This window comes from Rana temporaria, chromosome 3 (assembly GCF_905171775.1).
Source record: "Rana temporaria chromosome 3, aRanTem1.1, whole genome shotgun sequence".
In the NCBI taxonomy this organism is placed as follows: domain Eukaryota; kingdom Metazoa; phylum Chordata; class Amphibia; order Anura; family Ranidae; genus Rana; species Rana temporaria.
Genome location: NC_053491.1, coordinates 480,631,800 through 480,655,107, shown reverse-complemented (window position 1 = coordinate 480,655,107; position 23,308 = coordinate 480,631,800). Strand labels below are relative to the sequence as shown.

The 23,308-nt window shown below is 48.3% G+C and overlaps 1 protein-coding gene across 6 annotated transcripts in view; it reads right to left on the bottom strand.

Annotated features, from left to right (window-relative positions):
- SRRT (serrate, RNA effector molecule) overlaps positions 1-6,409 on the bottom strand; it is a 32,441-nt gene extending 26,032 nt beyond the window's left edge. For 4 of the 6 annotated variants that reach the window (XM_040346997.1, XM_040347000.1, XM_040347001.1 and 1 more), the window contains exons 1-3: positions 6,301-6,409; positions 4,564-4,704; positions 778-903 (exon numbers count right to left, since the gene is read on the bottom strand). In XM_040346997.1, the coding sequence (XP_040202931.1) occupies positions 778-903; positions 4,564-4,685 (248 nt within the window). In that variant the 5' untranslated portion in view covers positions 4,686-4,704; positions 6,301-6,409. The remainder of the gene's footprint in view (positions 1-777; positions 904-4,563; positions 4,705-6,300) is intronic. The other 2 variants (XM_040346998.1, XM_040346999.1) reach the window with 2 other exon arrangements.
- Between the last annotated feature and the right edge of the window lie 16,899 nt (positions 6,410-23,308).

The following is a 23,308-nucleotide window of genomic DNA, read 5'->3' as shown; positions in this document are numbered from 1 at the left end:
AGGTGGGAGGGGGACCAAGGCTGGCCCACGCACGCACACAGGGGGGAGGGGGACCAAGGCTGGCCCACGCACGCACACAGGGGGGAGGGGGACCAAGGCTGGCCCACGCACGCACACAGGGGGGAGGGGGACCAAGGCTGGCCCACGCACGCACACAGGGGGGAGGGGGACCAAGGCTGGCCCACGCACGCACACAGGGGGGAGGGGGACCAAGGCTGGCCCACGCACGCACACAGGGGGGAGGGGGACCAAGGCTGGCCCACGCACGCACACAGGGGGGAGGGGGACCAAGGCTGGCCCACGCACGCACACAGGGGGAGGGGGACCAAGGCTGGCCCACGCACGCACACAGGGGGGAGGGGGACCAAGGCTGGCCCACGCACGCACACAGGTGGGAGGGGGACCAAGGCTGGCCCACGCACGCACACAGGGGGAAGGGGGACCAAGGCTGGCCCACGCACATACGGGGCCAAGGGTGGCCCACGCACGCACACAGGGGGGAGGGGGACCAAGGCTGGCCCACGCACGCACACAGGGGGGAGGGGGACCAAGGCTGGCCCACGCACGCACACAGGGGGGAGGGGGACCAAGGCTGACCCACGCACGCACACAGGGGGGAGGGGGACCAAGGCTGGCCCACGCACGCACACAGGTGGGAGGGGGACCAAGGCTGGCCCACGCACGCACACAGGGGGAAGGGGGACCAAGGCTGGCCCACGCACATACGGGGACAAGGGTGGCCCTCACACCCACAATGCACAGTGTTAGAGTCCTCACCAATCTCTTCTCATACGCTTCTGAGGGGGGCTCATGTCATGGCGCGGAGGAGAGAACCTCTCCCGTCTGCTTCTGTCATAATCACGGTACTCTCTGCTCCTCCTCTCCCGTCCTCGGTCCCATTCTCTGCAAGATGCAACACAAGAACAAACCATTAAAATTACAATACAGCGAGACTGCCTGGCCTCCCATCAACTTCATGAACTCCGGGCGCAAATTTTCTCTACTGCCATTGGGAGACCTGATAAAGAATTTGGGGGAAGCATCAATGGCAGAATGGAAATATGGTTAGTTGAAGGACTTATTTAACAAATGGAAACATCAGATCAGACCTGCAAACTCCCCGACCAGTTTTGAAGAGGGGTGCGTTAACTTATCAGAACCGGGTCACATGTTATCCCAAATGTATAAGTTGGTATTGAGTGCCCAGGGCCACACAACCCCTTACTACATACGGGAATGGGAAAAGGAGCTGGGCCATAATTTTACGACAGAACAATTGGACAGATTGATGGAGACAACACACAACTCCTCAATAAGCTCTTATGTACAAGAGATGTCCTATAAATTTCTCACTAGAGATGGCACCTCACACCTACTCAACTGGCACAGGTGTATCCATCTGGAGATGCCAAATGTTGGAGGGGGTGTAACCAGAGGGGCTCATTTCTCCACTTATGGTGGTATTGTCCCAAGATTAAAACATTTTGGGAAGAGATAACACCCGGGGTAAAAAAAAGTTAACACTTAGATCTATAGAACGCTCATACAATCGTTCTACTGCCATTTCAGTTCCCCGCTCTCCATCTAGACTCTCCGCGGCAGCAGACAGGATGGAGAGCGGGGGAAGGAAATAGCAGGAGAACGGGTGACGAGGAAGCTTATATATCACAGCTGTGTGCGGCTGCCCTGAGCCCTCCTTCCGGATCGTATGAGCTTCTCAGTGTCGACTCCCGAGGAGCATGTCATTCAGTCGCGCTGCTTAACTAAGCCAGGGAGAGATGAGCGCTGGGGGGAGAACAGAAGAGCGGAGGGGACCAGCCGCTGCGGTGTAGCCCAGGCGCCAGGACTCAATTTCCAGTCGCCATTGCGACCTGGCGCCTTGGTTTTGTCGAGCCCTGCCTTAACATAAAATAAGGAAAACGCTAATGGAAAAATTTAATGTTAAGGGGCCCATCAAAACGTGCCCCTTAATTCAAAATGTGCCCATCAGTGTTGCTCATAAAATATGCCCATCAGCGTGCCCCTTAACATAAAATAAGGGTCACGTTGATGGGCACATTTTATTTTAAGGGGCATGCTAATGGGTATATTTTTAATGTGCACACTGGTGGGCACATTTTATGTTAAGGGACACTCTGATGGGCACAACAAAATGTGTCCATCAGTGTGCACATTTAAAAAAATATATATATATATATATATATATATATACCCATCAGTGTGCCCCTTAAAATAAAATGTGTCCATCAGAGTGCCCCTTAATATAAAAAAAAAAAAAATATGCCCAGCAGTAAATACTAGCTAACATGTGGCCCACATACCTTGAATGAGGGCACAACAGAAGGGGCAGAAGCTGCAAGATAAGGAGAGCCAGGACTCGGGAACTGCGAGTAGCAGGGGGCGGGCCGCACACGTGACGTCAGGCCCCTACTAGCAAGAGCAGCAGGGTGCGAGCGGGCACACGTACACACGCAGCGTCACTGGGGGAAACCCGCGGTCCCAGCAAAACAAACAGCTGCGGACATTTATGATTATACTGGCGGCCCGGGCAAAAGCGGCACTCGGTCCGGACTCGGACCGCCGGCCGCCATTAAGTGACGGCTGGTTTATAATAAGAAATGTCTAGGATGAATATCTGTAATGTCTTTTTTTTTACTGGTCAAATAAAAATGTAATTATAAAAAAATATATATATATATATATATATATATATATATATATATATATATATATATATATAATAATAATAATAATAATAATAATAATAATAATAATAATATGAGAATCACCATTTTTTGCTTAGACAACAGACCATGATTCTCGCGGCGTAACGTCATCTTTCACATTTAAAAATAAATAAAAAGAATTGGGCCAACTTTACTGTCTCGTTCTTATTTTATTATTATTCATTAAAGTGAATTTTTTCCCCCAAAAAATAAATTGCATTTGAAAGACCGCTGGGCAAATACAGTGCGACATAAAATATTGCAGCAATTGCCATTTTATTCCCCAGGGTCTCTGCTAATGTTTGGGGGGTTCCACGTAATTTTCGAGCAAAAAAAAAAAAAAAAAAAAAAAAAAAATTTGAACTTAAGAAACAAAGTGTCAGAAAAAGATTTAGACTTTAAGTGGTTAAACTTCCTGCATTTACACACAGAAGTGTATCCTTTTCTTCTAAGAAGGAAGTTGGTTACAATGTTTCATGTTGTTACAAATTTGTGATTTTTTTCTTTACACACAAAGAAGTTTATCCCTTTGATCCAAGAAAGAAGCATGAAAGTTACAATGTTTCCTTTTACAAACTTGGCAGACTGCCCGGATATTTTCTTTTGACAGCTGATAAGTCTCTCCACTTGTTATATGGCAAACTCTCTCTGTACAGGGCAGCCATCACCGCCGGCATCGCTCCCGGGCCCCACGAGACAGGTGGCAGTGGGACCCCCTTCCACCACCCGCAGGAGTGATCGAGTGGCTAATTAGTACAACCAATCTTTACAGCGTCTGCAGGTCCCGCCCCGGCACAACCAATCTCTACGACGTCTGCCGGTCCCGTCACAACCAATCTCTACAACGTCTGCCGGTCCCGCCCCGGCACAAGCAATCTCTACAACGTCTGCCGGTCCCGCCCCGGCACAAGCAATCTCTACAACGTCTGCCGGTCCCGTCCCGGTACAACCAATCTCTACAACGTCTGCCGGTCCCGTCCCGGTACAACCAAACCCTACAAAGTCTGCCGGTACAACCAAACCCTACAAAGTCTGCCGGTCCCGTCCCGGTACAACCAAACCCTACAAAGTCTGCCGGTCCCGTCCCATACAACCAATCTCTACAAAGTCTGCCGGTCCCGTCACAACCAATCTTTTACAACGTCTGCCGGTCCTGTCCCGGCACAACCAAACTCTACAACATCTGCAGGTCCCGTCACAACCAAACTCTACAACGTCTGCCGGTCCCGCCCCGGTACAACCAATCTCAACAACGTCTGCCGGTCCCGCCCCGGTACAACCAAACTCTACAACGTCTGCCGGTCCCGCCCCGGTACAACCAAACTCTACAACGTCTGCCGGTCCCGCCCCGGTACAACCAAACTCTACAACGTCTGCCGGTCCCGCCCCGGTACAACCAAACTCTACAACGTCTGCCGGTCCCGCCCCGGTACAACCAAACTCTACAACGTCTGCCGGTCCCGTCCCAACCAATCTCTACAACATCTGCCGGTCCCGCCCCGGTACAACCAAACTCTACAACGTCTGCCGGTCCCGTCCCGGTACAACCAAACTCTACAACGTCTGCCGGTCCCGTCCCAACCAAACTCTACAACATCTGCCGGTCCCGTCCCGATACAACCAAACTCTACATCTGCCGGTCCCATCCCGGTACAACCAATCTCTACAACATCTGCCGGTCCCGTCCCGGTACAACCAATCTCTACAACATCTGCCGGTCCCATTCCCACCAATCTCTACAACGTCACATGACGTCCTGCGGGTGGCAAGGATCAATTGAGCTTTAAAGTGAAAGGCGCGCTCTTAATCTACGACCGCTCCATCCGCCGCATCTCACCTGTCACTCCAGTCGTCTCCTCTCCTCCTCTCGTCACGCTCTCTGGAACGATCGTAGTCGCTCCTCTCCCTCCTGAACTTGTCTCTGCGGCGACGGTCGTATTCATCATCGCTGTCCGCCATTTTGTACGCTTAGATGGCGCTACGAGGAACACAAAATAAATAAAACATCAGTGTTGGGACCCCAATTCCTAGACAGGAGATACTTCAGATATAAGTGTGGGGGGAGGGGGTCTGATCTATAGAACGGTGCTTGTGTTTTATTCAGTCACACCGCTTACAGAGGGTCTTAATCACTGTGACCTCATAGACCCCCCCATTACCCCATCCGTCATACTTGGCTGTGCTGCCTGAACCCCCCCCCCAGGACTCAATACTCTCTGGGGTCCCCCCAGTCTGCTGAATCCCCTCATACTCTGGGGGTCCCTCAGTCTACAGTACTGTCCGGTCCCCACCAGTCTCATCACTCTTCATGGCCCCCCCAGAACCATCATCACTCTCCGGGGTCCTTCCAAACCTATCATCGCTTACAGTGCCCCCCCCCCCAGGACACTCATCACTCTGCAGAGCACCTCCAGGAACCTTATTACTTTCTGGGGTCCCTCATACTCTGAGGTCCCACACCTCCCCCACCAGAGCCCCCCCTCGTAGCTCTCGCAATCCCACCACCACTCTGCGCAGCCCCCCATTGCTCTCCGCAGCCCGCCCGCCCCCCCCCCATCACCCTCCACAGCCCCCCTCGTTGCTCTCGCAAGCCCCCTATATCATCCATCTCCGCAGCCCCCCCATATCGCCACCCTCCGCAAGCCCCCCACATCACCCTCCCCCATATCATCACCCTCCGCAGAATATCACCCTCCACAGCCCCCCTCGTTGCTCTCGCAAGCCCCCTATATCATCGCTCTCCGCAGCCCCCCCATATCGCCACCCTCCGTAGCACCCCCCATATCGCCACCCTCCACAGCCGCCCCCCCATATCGTCCTCCGCAGCCGCCACCCCCCTCGCCCCCCCTTCACAAGCCGCCCCCACATCACCCCCCCATATCATCGTCCTCCGCAGCCGCCACCCCCCTCGCCCCCCCTTCACAAGCCGCCCCCACATCACCCCCCCATATCATCGTCCTACGCAGCCATTCTCCACCCATATCACCCTCCGCAGCCGCCACCCCGTCGTCCCCCCTTCACAAGCCCCCCCATATCATCATCCTCCGCAGTCACCCCCCCATATGACCCTCCGCAGCCGCCGCCACCCCCCTCCACATCACCCTCCGCATTGCTCTCCGTAGCAGCCCCCATGTCGCCCTCCGCAGCCCCCCCCCCCCCATCATCACCCTCTGCAGCCCCATCATTGCCCTCCGCAGGCCCCCCTCGTTGCTCTTACAAGCCCCCCCATATTTTTGCTCCCCGCACAAACAGCCCCCCCCATCATCACTTTCTGGGGTCCCTTAAAAGCCCTTATTACTCTTTATGTGGCCCCCCCTCCCCTCATCAATCTGCAGGGCCCCTCACTCATTGCCCTCTGCAGTCCTGCAGACCCCACATTGGTGTTTGGGGGCCCCTCACTCTCTATGGGGGCCCCAGTCTCCAGCACAACTCTGAACCCTCATTGCCCTCTGTGGGTTCTCCAGGCCTCATGACTTTCCCTGCCCCTAGAACCCTCCCCACTCTCTATGGACCCCCCGATCACATCCCGTGGTTCTCTATGACTCCCCCCCTCCAGCCCGGCGTCCCCGCTCACCTCACCGTCTTTCCTCCTCCTCCGGCTCTCCTCACTGCGGACACACACAATGATGGAGGCGGGAAGGGAAGGATACTCGTCACTTCCTGCCTAGACCGGAAACCAATGACACTAGGTGTACCGTCAGATTAGGCGACTCGTCAAAATCTGTAACGGAAATGACTTCCGTCACGGCCATGTTGGTACACCCCGCACCTAGCCGCTGCAGTAAGCCTACAGTCTGGAGTCTGGACTGGCGGCCATCTTAAGTGAGGGCAAAGTCTTCCCACACCAACCTGTCCCTTCTTTCTCTCAGGAACAGGGACGAGTTCCTTGTCATGCGAGGGCTTCCAAGTCGTCGTCCCCGTAAGAAAATCATGTCCTCTCCTGGCCCAAACCAGTGACCAAACAACGAAGTTTCTGCTTCCTGTCTGGACCAGTGCCTTGTCACATTCGGCTCCCCATCGCAGATGCCAACCTGTGAGAGAATCTGAAAACGCTGCGGCCATATTAAGTGCTGGCAAACTGTTTCAATTATTTCTCTTTCGGCACATATTGGGATGATAAACATCGGACTGAAGGTAATACTTTGCTCCTCCTCAGTGAATTACATGACAGAGAATCAATTAGCGTGTTTTAATTCAATTCCCTGATCTGGTGCCAGGAACAAAGATGGCGGAGGAGCCCACAGCCTACAGGCCCGTGTGAAATGCAGTATAATGTAAATAGGAGGGGGCGGGGTTGGGTGTGTTCCCTGTGTTACATAACTGACAGTTGATCATTAATATTCTAGTTTGTTCTGTGCACAATGTATCACCAACTAATTCCATGTTTTACAATAAAATCCTTGTTTTTTAACCTTTTCCATCCTTTACCTTGGTGAGGCTGATTCCCCCATAGCCTGTTAGCAGCCACTTCCTGTCCTATATACACCACAGGGCTTGTTTCCTGATGGTGACCATGCCTGTGTGTTGAAATAGCCACCATGTGATGGTGACAACACAGGAGCACCATTGGGAGATGGGGCAGAGCGTTGTCATCATAGAACACCCTTCATGGCAGGATCAAAAGCCACCTGTGTTCCAGCATTGGAGGATGTTTTTGAAGCCGACTGCATCTTAGCAACAGATGTTTCAGAAGCCGCCTGCATCCTAGCAACTGATGTTTCAGAAACCGCCTGCATCCTAGCAACAGATGTTTCAGAAGCCGCCTGCATCATAGCAACAGATGTTTCAGAACTCACCTGTATCCTAGAAACAGATGTTTCAGAAGCCACCTGCTTCCTAGCAACAGATGATTCAGAAGCCACCTGTGTCCTAGCAACAATGTTTCAGAAGCTGCTTGCATCCTAGCAACAATATTTCAGAAGCCGCCTGCATCCTAGCAACAGATGTTTCAGAAGCCGCCTGCATCATAGCAACAGATGTTTCAGAACTCACCTGTATCCTAGAAACAGATGTTTCAGAAGCCACCTGCTTCCTAGCAACAGATGATTCAGAAGCCACCTGTGTCCTAGCAACAATGTTTCAGAAGCTGCTTGCATCCTAGCAACAATATTTCAGAAGCCGCCTGCATCCTAGCAACAGATATTTCAGAAACCACCTTCATCCTAGCAACAGATGTTTCAGAAGCCACCTGGGTCCTAGCAATGATGTTTCAGAAGCTGCCTACATCCTAGAAACAGATGTTTCAAAAGCTGCCTGCATCCTAGTAATGATGTTTCAAAAGCCGCCTTCATCCTAGCAACAGATGTTTCAGAAGCCGACTGCATCCTAGCAATGGGGGACATTTCAGCTGCAGCCTAGCAATGGACAATGCTTCAAAATCCACCTTCATTCTAGCAACAGATGTTTCAGAAGCCACCTTCATCCTAGCAACAGATGTATTAGAAGCCACCTGCATCCTAGCAACAGATGTTTCAGAAACCACCTTCATCCTAGCAACAGATGTTTCAGAAGCCACCTGTATCCTAGCAACAGTTGTTTCAGAAGCCAAATGTATCCTAGCAATGATGTTTCAGAAGCCGTCTTCATCCTAGCAACAATGTTTCAGAAGCTGCCTGCATCCTAGCGTTGATGTTTCAGAAGCTGCCTGCATCCTAGTAATGATGTTTCAGAAGCCGCCTGCATCCTAGCAATGGGGGACACTTCAGTTGCAGCCTAGCAATGGACAATGCTTCAAAATCCACCTGCAGTCTAGCAACAGATGTTTCAGAAGCCACCTTCATCCTAGCAACATATGTTTCAGAACTCACCTGCATCCTAGCAACAGATGTTTCAGAAGCCACCTTCATCCTAGCAACAAATATTTCAGAAGCCACCTGCATCCTAGCAACAGATGTTTCAGAAGCCACCTGCATCCTAGCAACAGATGTTTCAGAAGCCACCTTCATCCTAGCAACATATGTTTCAGAAGCCACCTGGGTCCTAGCAATGATGTTTCAGAAGCTGCCTACATCCTAGCAACAGATGTTTCAAAAGCCACCTGCATCCTAGCACTGATGTTTCAGAAGCCGCCTGCATCCTAGTAATGATGTTTCAAAAGCCGCCTTGATCCTATCACTGATGTTTCAGAAGCCGTCTGCATCCTAGCAATGGGGGGACATTTCAGCTGCAGCCTAGCAATGGACAATGCTTCAAAATCCACCTGCATCCTAGCAACAGATGTTTCAGAAGCCACCTTCATCCTAGCAACAGATATTTCAGAAGCCACCTTCATCCTAGCAACAGATGTTTCAGAAGCCACCTTCATCCTAGCAACAGATGTTTCAGAAGCCAACTGCAAACTAGCAACAGATGTTTCAGAAGCCGCCTGCATCCTAGCAACAGATGTTTCATAACTCACCTGCATCCTAGCAACAGATGTTTCAGAAGCCACCTGTATCCCAGCAACAGTTGTTTCAGAAGCCAAATGTATCCTAGCAATGATGTTTCAGAAGCCGTCTTCATCCTAGCAACAATGTTTCAGAAGCTGCCTGCATCCTAGAGTTGATGTTTCAGAAGCTGCCTGCATCCTAGTAATGATGTTTCAGAAGCCGCCTGCATCCTAGCAATGGGGGACACTTCAGTTGCAGCCTAGCAATGGACAATGCTTCAAAATCCACCTTCATTCTAGCAACAGATGTTTCAGAAGCCACCTTCATCCTAGCAACAGATGTATTAGAAGCCACCTGCATCCTAGCAACAGATGTTTTAGAAACCACCTTCATCCTAGCAACAGATGTTTCAGAAGCCACCTGTATCCTAGCAACAGTTGTTTCAGAAGCCAAATGTATCCTAGCAACAGTTGTTTCAGAAGCCAAATGTATCCTAGCAATGATGTTTCAGAAGCCGTCTTCATCCTAGCAACAATGTTTCAGAAGCTGCCTGCATCCTAGCGTTGATGTTTCAGAAGCTGCCTGCATCCTAGTAATGATGTTTCAGAAGCCGCCTGCATCCTAGCAATGGGGGACACTTCAGTTGCAGCCTAGCAATGGACAATGCTTCAAAATCCACCTTCATTCTAGCAACAGATGTTTCAGAAGCCACCTTCATCCTAGCAACAGATGTATTAGAAGCCACCTGCATCCTAGCAACAGATGTTTCAGAAACCACCTTCATCCTAGCAACAGATGTTTCAGAAGCCACCTGTATCCTAGCAACAGTTGTTTCAGAAGCCAAATGTATCCTAGCAATGACGTTTCAGAAGCCGTCTTCATCCTAGCAACAATGTTTCAGAAGCTGCCTGCATCCTAGCGTTGATGTTTCAGAAGCTGCCTGCATCCTAGTAATGATGTTTCAGAAGCCGCCTGCATCCTAGCAATGGGGGACACTTCAGTTGCAGCCTAGCAATGGACAATGCTTCAAAATCCACCTGCAGTCTAGCAACAGATGTTTCAGAAGCCACCTTCATCCTAGCAACATATGTTTCAGAACTCACCTGCATCCTAGCAACAGATGTTTCAGAAGCCACCTTCATCCTAGCAACAAATATTTCAGAAGCCACCTGCATCCTAGCAACAGATGTTTCAGAAGCCACCTGCATCCTAGCAACAGATGTTTCAGAAGCCACCTTCATCCTAGCAACATATGTTTCGGAAGCCACCTGGGTCCTAGCAATGATGTTTCAGAAGCTGCCTACATCCTAGCAACAGATGTTTCAAAAGCCACCTGCATCCTAGCACTGATGTTTCAGAAGCCGCCTGCATCCTAGTAATGATGTTTCAAAAGCCGCCTTGATCCTATCACTGATGTTTCAGAAGCCGTCTGCATCCTAGCAATGGGGGGACATTTCAGCTGCAGCCTAGCAATGGACAATGCTTCAAAATCCACCTGCATCCTAGCAACAGATGTTTCAGAAGCCACCTTCATCCTAGCAACAGATATTTCAGAAGCCACCTTCATCCTAGCAACAGATGTTTCAGAAGCCACCTTCATCCTAGCAACAGATGTTTCAGAAGCCAACTGCAAACTAGCAACAGATGTTTCAGAAGCCGCCTGCATCCTAGCAACAGATGTTTCATAACTCACCTGCATCCTAGCAACAGATGTTTCAGAAGCCACCTGTATCCCAGCAACAGTTGTTTTAGAAGCCAAATGTATCCTAGCAATGATGTTTCAGAAGCCGTCTTCATCCTAGCAACAATGTTTCAGAAGCTGCCTGCATCCTAGCGTTGATGTTTCAGAAGCTGCCTGCATCCTAGTAATGATGTTTCAGAAGCCGCCTGCATCCTAGCAATGGGGGACACTTCAGTTGCAGCCTAGCAATGGACAATGCTTCAAAATCCACCTGCAGCCTAGCAACAGATGTTTCAGAAGCCACCTTCATCCTAGCAACATATGTTTCAGAACTCACCTGCATCCTAGCAACAGATGTTTCAAAAGCCACCTGCATCCTAGCAACAGATGTTTCAGAAACCGCCTGAATCCTAGCAACAAATATTTCAGAAGCCACCTGCATCCTAGCAACAGATGTTTCAGAAGCCACCTGCATCCTAGCAACAGATGTTTCAGAAACCGCCTGAATCCTAGCAATAATTTTTTAGAAGCCGTGGCAGATGTGACAAAGCTTAGAGAGTGTGGCAGGCCCATAAACATCCTTGACAACGCATATACCGTATGTGCATACGTAGACCGCCCCATCTCCTGCCATTGTTTTTACTACCTAGCTTGTTGGCAGGCAGCTTGGAAGTGCTAAAAAACAGACAAAAAAAATGTCTAAAACACATGTTTTTGCCACATCTTGAAGCCAGTGTGAACTACAAATTGTGAAAATACTGTAGCTGAAAAATAAAAAAGCAACTGGCCTTTAGGTCATTGCATGTACATAAGAAGCCATAGGGAGAACTTTGTTTGGGTAGTAGAAAAATAGTTTATTCATCAGTACAGTTACATTCATAAAAAACATTCATTTGTAGGAACGACCATCATTGTGAATAGCGCAGGATGTACCCCGGAGGTATAGGCCCCCCCCAATCCCCACAAGTGGAGAAAGATATATGGACAAGGGATGTTTAATATGTTAAGTCCCTTGAATATGGAGTACAGTCTGGGGGCCCCACATTCTAAGAGAACCATTAGAGCTTTGAAGAGGATAGACTGCAGGCAAAAAAAAAAAAAAGCATTTTAAATATATTCTTCAATTTCCACAAGGGATATAAAGCAACTTTTTTGACTTGGAGGAAGGTGATAGGATTCTTTAATACAGAGTATGTTTGCTGTTTTAATACGGCTATGGTGGTGCTGTAGCACTATAGCTTGTTCAAAAACAGTGATGAGCTAAAGTTCGGACTTTACCCTTAACTGACTGGGTTGGTAGCCTGCTTTCTGCAACTGATGGGCTGGTGGCCTCCATTCCGCAACTAATGGGCTGGTGGTCAGATTTCTGCAACTAACTGGGCTGGTGGCCTGCTATCCGCAACTGATGAGCTGCTGGTCTGCTTTTCGTAACTAATTGGCTGGTGGCCTGACTTCTGCAACTGACTGGACTGGTGGCCTATTTTGTGTAACTGACTGGACTGGTGGCCTGCTTTCTGAAACTGACTGGGTTGGTGGTCTACCTTCCACAACTGAGTGGGTTGGTGGCCTGCCTTCCACAACTGAGTGGGTTGGTGGCCTGCCTTCCACAACTGACTGGGCTGGTAGCCTGCCTTCCACCACTGATGGGCTGGTGACCTGCTTTGCGTAACTGATGGGCTGATGGCCTGCTTTCTGCAACTGACTGGGCTGGTGGCCTGCTTTCTGCAACTGACTGGGCTTGTGGCCTGCTATCTGCAACTAACTGGACTGGTGGACTGCTTTCTGCAACTGACTGGGTTGGTGGCCTGCCTTCCACAACTGACTGGGCTGGTGGCCTGCTTTATGCAACTGACTGGGTTTGTGGCCTGCCCTCCACAACTGACTGGGTTGGTTGCCTGCCTTCCACATCTGACTGGGCTGGTGGCCTGCTTTATGCAACTGACTGGGTTGGTGGCCTGCCTTCCACATCTGACTGGGTTGGTGGCCTGCTTTATGCAACTGACTGGGTTGGTGGACATTACACACCTGATTGGGCCGGTGGACTGCTTTCTGCAACTGACTGGGTTGGTGGCCTGCCTTCCACATCTGACTGGGTTGGTGGCCTGCTTTATGCAACTGACTGTGTTGGTAGCCTGCCTTCCACAGTTGACTGGGTTGGTGGCCTACCTTCAACAGCTGACTGGGTTGGTGTCCTGCCTTCCACAGTTGACTGGGTTGGTGGCCTGCCTTCAACAGTTGACTGGGTTGGTGGCCTGCCTTCCACAGTTGACTGGGTTGGTGGCCTGCCTTCAACAGCTGACTGGGTTGGTGTCCTGCCTTCCACAACTGACTGGGTTGGTGGCCTGCTTTATGCAACTGACTGGGCTGGTGGCCTGCTTTATGCAACTGACTGGGCTGGTGGCCTGCTTTATGCAACTGACTGGGATGGTGGCCTGCCTTCCACATCTGACTGGGTTGGTGGCCTGCTTTATGCAACTGACTGGGTTTGTGGACATTACACACCTGATTGGGCCGGTGGACTGCTTTCTGCAACTGACTGGGTTGGTGGTCTGCCTTCCACATCTGACTTCGTTGGTGGCCTGCTTTCTGCAACTGACTGGGTTGGTGGCCTGCCTTCCACAGTTGACTGGGTTGGTGGCCTGCCTTCAACAGTTGACTGGGTTGGTGGCCTGCCTTCAACAGTTGACTGGGCTGGTGGCCTGCCTTCAACAGTTGACTGGGTTGGTGGCCTGTCTTCCACAGTTGACTGGGTTGGTGGCCTGCCTTCCACAACTGACTGGGCTGGTGGCATGCTTTTCGCACCTAAGTGGGATGGTGGCCTGCTTTCTGCAACTAGCTGGGCTGGTGGCATGATTTCTGCAACTTATGGGGCTGGTGTCCTGCCTTCCACAACTGACTGGGCTGGTTGCCTGCTTTCTGAGGGTTTGGGCCGAACTGGGTTTGGTCCAAGCCCTAGCTCATCACTAGTCAAAAATACACCCCAGCATGCTGAGTGGCAGTAAAAAACAAAACAAAAAAACAGCAGAACACAGAGAGAAGATCCACAATCTGCCTTATTCTCCCATTGGCACATGTGCGCTGCAGCAGAACCTGATTGGCTCCTAGTCCTGAGTCTGAATTCAGGAGATTGCAGGAGGCTAATAGACAAATTTCACTTAGCTCCAGTTCATTTTTGAGTAAAGCCCATTGATGGGTAAGACTGTCAATATATTGAAAATTTTGAAAGATGAAATTACAAATTTTACCTCTAGAAGAGTCAATTTACTAGCATAGCACTTTTCTCTTCTAGGAGTGTCTAATTACTGTCTGTGCAGGCCCAGCTCCTCCACCCCTCCCTTCACCTCCCTACATAGCCTTTTATGTAGCCGATGTGAGAGAAGCAATGGAGAATACTATAGAATGACACTTGTGTGATAGGTCTGAGTCTGCTGACGTCACATCTAAATTGGGTGGGGTCTATTTTCACCGGGCTTTCCATCCAAGGCTATTAACAACGAGGTAAAGACCTAAAAAGACATTCAGGAGTGTAAGCTAGGACGTAAGTGTCCTTTATTAATAAGCCTAGTGTACCATTATCATTGTTCTGTTAACGTTCCCCCCTAAAACCCATTTTGCGCTAGTAAGCGAAAAGTATTGCGTTCTAGCGGGGCAGCGGAAAAACTGCGGCAGTGTCAGGCAGGCGGGACAGTTAACCTCTTCACTCCTGCATTAAATAGTTGATTAAGCACAGTGTTAATACATTAATCATCGTCAACGATTGCATCAAAGAGCACCTGTGTCATAGTAGCAAACATAATGCGGTGTGGGAAGAGATAGATTCTAAAAATGGCTTCTTCCAGAGATAAAGCTTTTACTTTATTTTGAGAGGGAGATGTGTAACGGCACCCATACGTCTGCGTAACTCCATGTTGTTTAAACTACATGGCCAGAAGTTGAGAGACCAAGTAGTGACGTTGGATGAGAAGACCTGGCTTACAATGGACATTCCAAAGGTGTTCAAGTAGGGTAGAGGTTGGGTTTTCCCCAAATGTTGACATACAGCCATATGAGCATTTGTGGGGTCAAGTGGTGATGTTGGATTAGACGACCTGGCTCACAATCGGCATTCCAAAGGTGTTCAAGTAACGGCACCCATATGTCTGTGATATGCCTCGTTTCCACTGAGCGGATCATTTTGGTACGGTTCGGTACGGTACGCTATTTTGGGTGTTTCCATTATGAAAGTGTGCCATAAAACCGAACCGTACCAGACCATTCTGGCTCCTGCTTCAGATGTGGGGCCATAGAAAATGGAACGGTTCCATTAGGGCGGAGATGCAATACATTCCACTGATTGGTGGACGCGCTAGGCATTTTTTCGAAATCCTTCTATGGTCCTTGACGATCCGATTTGCAGTGGAAACGCTCACGAGAATAGACCGGTCCATTCTAACTGTTCCAAATTTACTGACCCAAACCGTTCCGTTCAGTGGAAACGAGGCATAACTCCATTTTGTTTAAACTACATGGCCAAAAGTTGGTGGGAACCTGACCATCACACCTATATGGATTCATTGGACATCCAATTCCAAAATTATGGGCATTCATATGAAGTAAGCTATAACAGCCTCCACTCTTCTGACAAGGTTATCCACAAGATTTCGAGGCATGTCTGTGGGAACTTTTTACCATATCAGCCATATGGGTATTTAACAGGTCAAGTAGTGATGTTGGATTGGAGAAGACCTGGCTCACAATCAGCATTCTAAAGGTGTTCGAGTAGGGTAGAGGTCTGGGTTTTCCCCAAATGTTGACAAACAGTCATATAAGCATTTGTGAGGTCAAGTGGTGATGTTGGATTAGATGACTTGGCTCACAATCGGCATTCCAAAGGTGTTCAAGTAGGGTTGAGGTCAAAGTTTCCTCAGGCCACTCTAGTTCCTCCACACCAACCTTATCAAACCGTGTCTTTATGGAGCTGGCTCTAGTCTCCTGGGAAGGCGATCCCAGATGTTGGACTGTGTCTGGGAGAATTTGTGCACATTCAGTGATGGGAGCATTTGTGAGGTCAAGTAGTGATGTTAGATGAGAAGACCTGGCTTACAATGGACATTCCAAAGGTGTTCAAGTAGGGTAGAGTTCTGGTTTTCCCCAAATCTTGACATACAGTCATATGAGCATTTGAGAGGTCAAGTGGTGATGTTGGATTAGACGACCTGGCTCACTATCGGCATTCCAAAGGTGTTCAAGTAACGGCACCCATTTGTCTGTGTAACCCCATTTTGTTTAAACTACATGGCCAAAAGTTGGTGGAAACCTGACCATCACACCTATATGGATTCGTTGGACATCCAATTCCAAAATTATGGACATTCATATGAAGTAAGCTATAACAGCCTCCACTCTTCTGACAAGGTTATCCACAAGATTTTGAGGCATGTCTGTGGGAATTTGTTCCCAAATCAGTCATATGGGTATTTAAGAGGTCAAGTAGTGATGTTGGATTGGAAAAGACCTGGATCACAATCAGCATTCCAAAGGTGTTCAAGTAGGGTAGAGGTCTGGGTTTTCCCCAAATGTTGACAAACAGTCATATAAGCATTTGTGAGGTCAAGTGGTGATGTTGGATTAGATGACTTGGCTCACAATCGGCATTCCAAAGGTGTTCAAGTAGGGTTGAGGTCAGGGTTTCCTCAGGCCACTCAAGTTCCTCCACACCAAACTTATCAAACCGTGTCTTCATGGAGCTGGCTCTAGTCTCCTGGGAAGGCGATCCCAGATGTTGGACTGTGTCTGGGAGAATTTGTGCACATTCAGTGATGGGAGCATTTGTGAGGTCAAGTAGTGATGTTAGATGAGAAGACCTGGCTTACAATGGACATTCCAAAGGTGTTCAAGTAGGGTAGAGTTCTGGGTTTTCCCCAAATGTTGACATACAGTCATATGAGCATTTGTGAGGTCAAGTGGTGATGTTGGATTAGACGACCTGGCTCACAATCGGCATTCCAATGTTCAAGTAGGGTTGAGGTCAGGGTTTCCTCAGGCCACTCAAGTTCCTCCACACCAAACTTATCAAACCGTGTCTTTATGGAGCTGACTCTAGTCTCCTGAGAAGGTGTTCCCAGATGTTGGACTGTGTCCTCTCAGAACAGGTAATATTAGAAAAAGATGACCATTTTTGTAAATTTTCAATCCTGGTGACAATGGTCACCAGGATTCCTCACCAGTATCCAAAACTTAAAAAAGAAAATTGGGCTTCATGGACACTTCAGCATCAACCTCCCAAAAATACTTTTCAGTCCTGGTGACATTGGTCACCAAAGACAAATGGTGAAAAATCTCCTAACCCTATCCAAGACCTTCGTTATTAGAACAACGGGATCTGTAGTGGCCTCTGCTGTCCTCCTCCATTATACAGACCCACAGATGGGACTTCACAGTAGACCCACCAACCAGCAAAGACAAGACATATTCTGGGTTTTGCTGAAAATTATTAAGCTTAATACACACGATCGGACTTCCATCTGACTTTTTCGTGGATTTTGGTCTGAATGGGCGTGCCCGTGAACTTGTTCTGCATACACACGGCACAACATTTTCAGCCAACTTTCACCAAATCACATGGTTTTTCAGCTCTTTACCGCCACCCTTTGGGCAACTTCTGCTATTTCTTTCCATCTATTTGCTAATCCCATGCCTGGTTGTTGTTCCCTCAACCAATATGACATCAAGCGCCTCAGCGTCACGGCAGTTTGTCCCACTACAGCATGTGTGCGCATGCGCGGGACATCTCTGCAGCTATTGGTGTGACACACAACCAATGGGAGGAGATCGGTTGCCGTTGTCACGTGTCCGCATCCCGGCGGCGTACGTCAGACGCCACCGGGATGGTATTTAAGAGCGCGGCGCTCAGCCGCAATCCCTGACATAATGTATGGCAAACTGAGCCATTTTCAGGTTTGGTCGCCTAACGGTTTGGAGTTCTGAGGAGTGTCTGGAACTGCGCCCCAATCCAGGTAATGTCTCTTTGAGACACAACAAATCATCCACCTATACGGTGTTATTAACCCCTTATAGGTTCCTTTTTGGACGCATTGTTTTTCAACAACATATATTTCAATTGTCCAACGGACTTGTTTGATAGGACAATTTGACCGTGTGTACGCTCCATCGGACAATTGTTTTCGCTTTTTCATCGGACAAATGTTCGCTGTGAATGCTCTCAAACTTTTCGGCAACAGATGTCCGATGGAGGATCATCTGATCGTGTGTACACAAGGCCATCGGACTAAAGTCCAAACTACAAACACGCATGCTCAGAACCAATGCTAAACATCAGACAACAATAGCAGAAGTTGCCCAAAGGTTGGCGGTAAAGATCTGAATAAAACACGTGATTTGGTGAATGTTGGCTTTAAACGTTGTGCCGTGTGTATGCAGAACAAGTTCACGTCCAACGCCCCATCGGAACAAAATCCACGGAAAAGTCTGATGGAAGTCCGATCGTGTGTATGAGGCTTTAAGAATGCAGCCTGTTGGTTTGTGCCGTACTGGCAGCTATGATTTAGCAGGAGAAAAAAAAAAAAAACGTCATCCAGACATAACAACAGAGGAGGTCATTCATTAGATCTGGATGATATCATCTGCTAGAGACGAGGGAACAGAACAATCTGGAACATAAACCCGACATCTGACGTGCTGCTTCATTCGAATACAAAGCAAGAGAAGGGCGCACAGACCTAGCGCGCTAAAAGACGTTCATATATAAAAGCAGGACACAGGTCACAAAAGGTGATCTTAAAGCGGATGTGCCATGGGAAAATAATATTAAAAGCCAGCAGCTACAAATACTGTAGCTGCTGACTTTTAATATTAGGACACTTACCTGTCCTGGAGTCCGGCGCCGATCGCAGCAGAGGACGAGCGATCGTCCTCTGCAGACAGGTATCTGCACCCCCCTCCCCCCTGAAAGGTGTCAAATGTGAAACCGGAGGGGGGGAGGGTTCCGATCAGCGGGACTCCACTTTAGGGTGGAGAACCGCTTTAAGCCTCATACACACGGTCAGACTTTTTGCCAACAAACTTCAAAATGAGCAAGTTTGCCAAAAAATCCGACCGTGTGTACGCTCCAGCGGACAAACTTTTTCGGTTTTCATTGGACAAAAGTTCGCTCTGCAAACGGACAAACTTTTCGGCAACAAAAGTCCGATGGTGCAAAGCCCGACCGGACTTTTGTACAAAGTGCAAATACGCATGCCCAGAACCAATGTTAAAATCAACCAACAATAGCAGAAGTTGACCAAAGGGTGGCGGTAAAGAGCAGAAAAGAGCTGAAAAACCACGTGATGTTGGGAAAGTTTTAGGAAACGTGGAAAAAAAATACTGCGCATACTCTAAATATTAAATAATAAAGCTGTAAGCTGCGACTCAAAAATGTTATACAACATAAACAGCAAAATATAAGGAAAAGGGAGTCCCGCTAGTAAAATAAACAATATGATGTGCTCAACATAGTGAAAACAAATCAATCAAACCACCAATACATGTAATAATGATGAATGCAATGATGAGTGAATAACACAGTTGTGATAGACCACAATCAATGAAGAAAAAAGTCCAATCATGAACAGGTGATGACATTCAGTAGTAGCCCCAGTGAAATATTGATCCACAAACGGTCCAGAAACAGTGATGACAGAAGCACCTCCACCACGATCAAACACTGACTCTTACCAGAAAAGAGATAAAAACCAGCATAAACACACGGAATCCTTAGATGGTATCTCCAACTCAAGTAGATCTCACCGATAGGTATTCATCAACAGTGCCACATGGAAGATCTATGCGAGAGAAGAGAGGACTCGCATAGCATAAAATCTTTGGATATTTATTTAGGATAAAAGGATGTACACTTACATCAACGATGATATCAAGGAGCATTAAAAAAATAACAAGCCAGCCGGCTTCCAGAACGTGCAGCCCGTATCTTTCCGGGTCTGATCGTGTGATGCGGTGACGTCAGAACGTCGCCTCCCAACGTTTCGTCTCGATGGGGACGTGGTCACGGCTGACGTCACCGCGTCACGTGATCAGACCCGGAAGATATGGGCTGCACGTTCTGGAAGCCAGCTGGCTTGTTATGAGATCTGCTTGAGTTGGAGATACCATCTAAGGATTCCATGTGTTTATGCTGGTTTATATCTCTTTTCTGGTAAGAGTCAGTGTTTGATCGTGGTGGAGGTGCTTCTGTCATCACTGTTTCTGGACCGTTTGTGGATCAATATTTCACTGGGACTACTACTGAATGTGGTAGATCATAAGCTCAATAATAACATGCAATGCCAAGCTGCGGTTTCCAAAGCGAGCAAAGTCCTTTCTTGTATTAAGAGAGGTATGGACTCCAGAGACAGAGATATAATTTTGCCCCTGTACAAATCATTAGTAAGACCTCATCTGGAATATGCAGTTCAGTTTTGGGCACTAGTTCTCAAAAAGGATATCGGAGAACTGGAGATAGTGCAGAGAAGGGCAACCAAACTGATAAGAGGCATGGAGGAGCTCAGCTATGAGGAAAGATTAGAAGAACTAAATCTATTCACTCTTGAGAAGAGGAGAATAAGGGGGGATATGATCAACATGTACAAATATATAAGAGGTCCATACAGTGAACTTGGTGTTGAGTTATTCACTTTACGGTCAACACTGAGGACAAGGGGGCACTCTTTACGTCTAGAGAAAAAGAGATTTCATCTCCAAATACGGAAAGGTTTCTTCACAGTAAGAGCTGTGAAAATGTGGAACAGACTCCCTCCAGAGGTGGTTCTGGCCAGCTCAGTAGATTGCTTTAAGAAAGGCCTGGATACTTTCCTAAATGTACAGAATATAACTGAGTACTAAGATTTGTAGGTAAAGTTGATCCAGGGTAAATCCGATTGCCTCTCGGGGGATCAGGAAGGAATTTTTTCCCCTGCTGTAGCAAATTGGATCATGCTCTGCTGGGGTTTTTTGCCTTCCTCTGGATCAACTGTGGGTATGGAATTGGGTGTATAGGATTGTACTGTGTTTTTTATTTTGTTTTTTTGTTTTTTGTGGTTGAACTGGATGGACTTGTGTCTTTTTTCAACCTGACTAACTATGTAACTATGTCAACACCTGTTCATGATTGGACTTTTTTTCTTCATTGATTGTGGTCCATCACAACTGTGTTATTCACCCATCATTGCATTCATCATTATTACATGTATTGGTGGTTTGATTAATTTGTTTTCACTATGTTGAGCACATCATATTGTTTATTTTACTAGCGCGACTCCCTTTTCCTTAATGTTTTAGGAAAGTTTGCAGAAAAGTCCGAGCGTGTGTACGCTATGGGTGTGCCCGGCCAACTCGCTTCGGACAAAAATCCAAGGAGAAGTTTGTTTGAAGTCCGATTGTGTGTACGAGACTTTAAGGCCCAATGGAGCAACAGCCGCAACCCACCCACCGAGGCTAATGGGGGCCATCCATAGGAATACGTGGAGGCCCTAATCACTTAGGAAGCCCCTTCAGAAGGAGGCGCACTGCTTCCGGGGTGGGTTGGGACTCCTTTTCTTGCTTTTATTGATTAACCCCCTTCCTGCACCTTAACTGGGTGTTAATGCCGGGAGATGGAGTTGGCGACCCAATCACTGGCTCTCACAGCAGGCAGAAGATCAAGAGCATGGCCGCTGGCTCTCAATCCCCAACACCGAGACTGAGAGCCACCAGTCGCTGTGTTGCAAGTGCGCAGTTAGCCCAACGGATGCGTATGTGTGGCGTTGGTTGGAGAAGGTTGGTTGAAATCGCCTTTTAATGCAGGTCCATGCTACCTTCTCCTGCAATCTTATCATTTCTACGGGAATGGGACACTAGGGTGACCACATTTCTAAACTACCATTCAGGGACACCCTCCCTTCCCCAAAATCAGCTTGTGCTGTAACGTGATTGGACACAAGAGGCGGGATTTATGATTTATGATTTCTCCAATCACAAGCAGGGGGCAGGGATTGTGCTCCTCCAGGCATTCCTGGCCAGGAGATGTACTGTCAGTGAGTAAAGCGGTGAGGCGGTGGCCTTTTTTTGGGGGCATCAGATTGGCCGTGGCTGTGTCAGTTTCATTCCGGGACACTGTATTGTCCTGGAAGGAATGTGCCCGGGACAGACCTGCGAAATGCGGGACACGTGGTCACCCTATGGGACACCCTTGACCATGAGGAGCAGCAGGACTGCAGACTTTTTAACCACTTGAGACCCACGCTATTGACAAAAGACGTCAACAGCGCGGCTCTCAAGTGCCAACTGGACGTCTTTGGATGTCATTTAAAAGCATTACCCGCGCGCGCCTCTGGGGGGCGCGCAGCGGGTAAACACTGTCCCGGCGCATCGCTGGGCAGCCGATGCGTGTACCTGGCGGCCGCGATGTCCGCCGGGTACACGCGATCGTCGGTAAGACAGCAGGGACGTGGATCTGTGTGTGTAAACACAGAGCTCCATGTCCTGTCAGAGGAGAGGAGACCGATCTGTGTCTCTTGTACATAGGGACACAGCATCGGTCACCTCCCCCAGTCACCCCCCTCCCCCCACACAGTTAGAACACACCCAGGCTACACGTTTAACCCCTTCCTCACCCCCTAGTGTTAACCCCTTCACTGCCAGTCACATTTATACAGTAATTAGTGCATTTTTATAGCACTGATCGCTGTATAAATGTGAATGGCGCCAAATTTGTGTCAAAAGTGTCCGATGTGTCCGCCATAACGTCGCAGTCCCAATAAAAATCGCAGATCGCCGCCATTACTAGTAAAAAAATAAATAAAAAAAAATCATAATTCTGTCCCCTATTTTGTAGGCGCTATAACTTTTGCGCAAACCAGTCGCTTATTGCGATTTATTTTTATTTTTTTACAAAAATACGTCGAAAAATACGTATCGGCCTTAACTGAGAAAAAAAATAGTTTTTTTTAAAAAAAATTGGGATATTTATTATAGCAACAAGTAAAAAAAAAATATATATATATTTTTTAATTGTCGCTCTATTTTTGTTTTTAGCACAAAAAATAAAAACCGCAGAGGTGATCAAATACCACCAAAATAAAGCTCTATTTGTGGGGAAAAAAGGACGTCAATTTTGTTTGGGATCCACGTCGCACGACCGCGCAAATGTCAGTTAAAGCGACGCAGTGCCGGAAGCTGAAATTTCGCCTGGGAACGAAGGGGGGTTTATGTGCCCAGTAAGCAAGTGGTTAAAAAGACTTCTGAGATAGATTGCTCTTTGTTTCTGGTTATACACAGCACAGTGTTCCTGTGCCTAATTTATTATTTCTTTCCTGTGATTGGTTACACCTACATCCCTTATTTTGAACCCTTCCAGCACATAATGGAAAATGTTCCCTACTTTTCGTAGCCACGTTCCTGCTCCTAACATGACTTGGTGGACTGACGTTTGGCTGGTAGGGTTCATAGGGAGCCATGTCATGGTCGTCCTGCGATACAACATTTCACCAGCAGATGGCGATACAAATGACAGATGTCCAAAG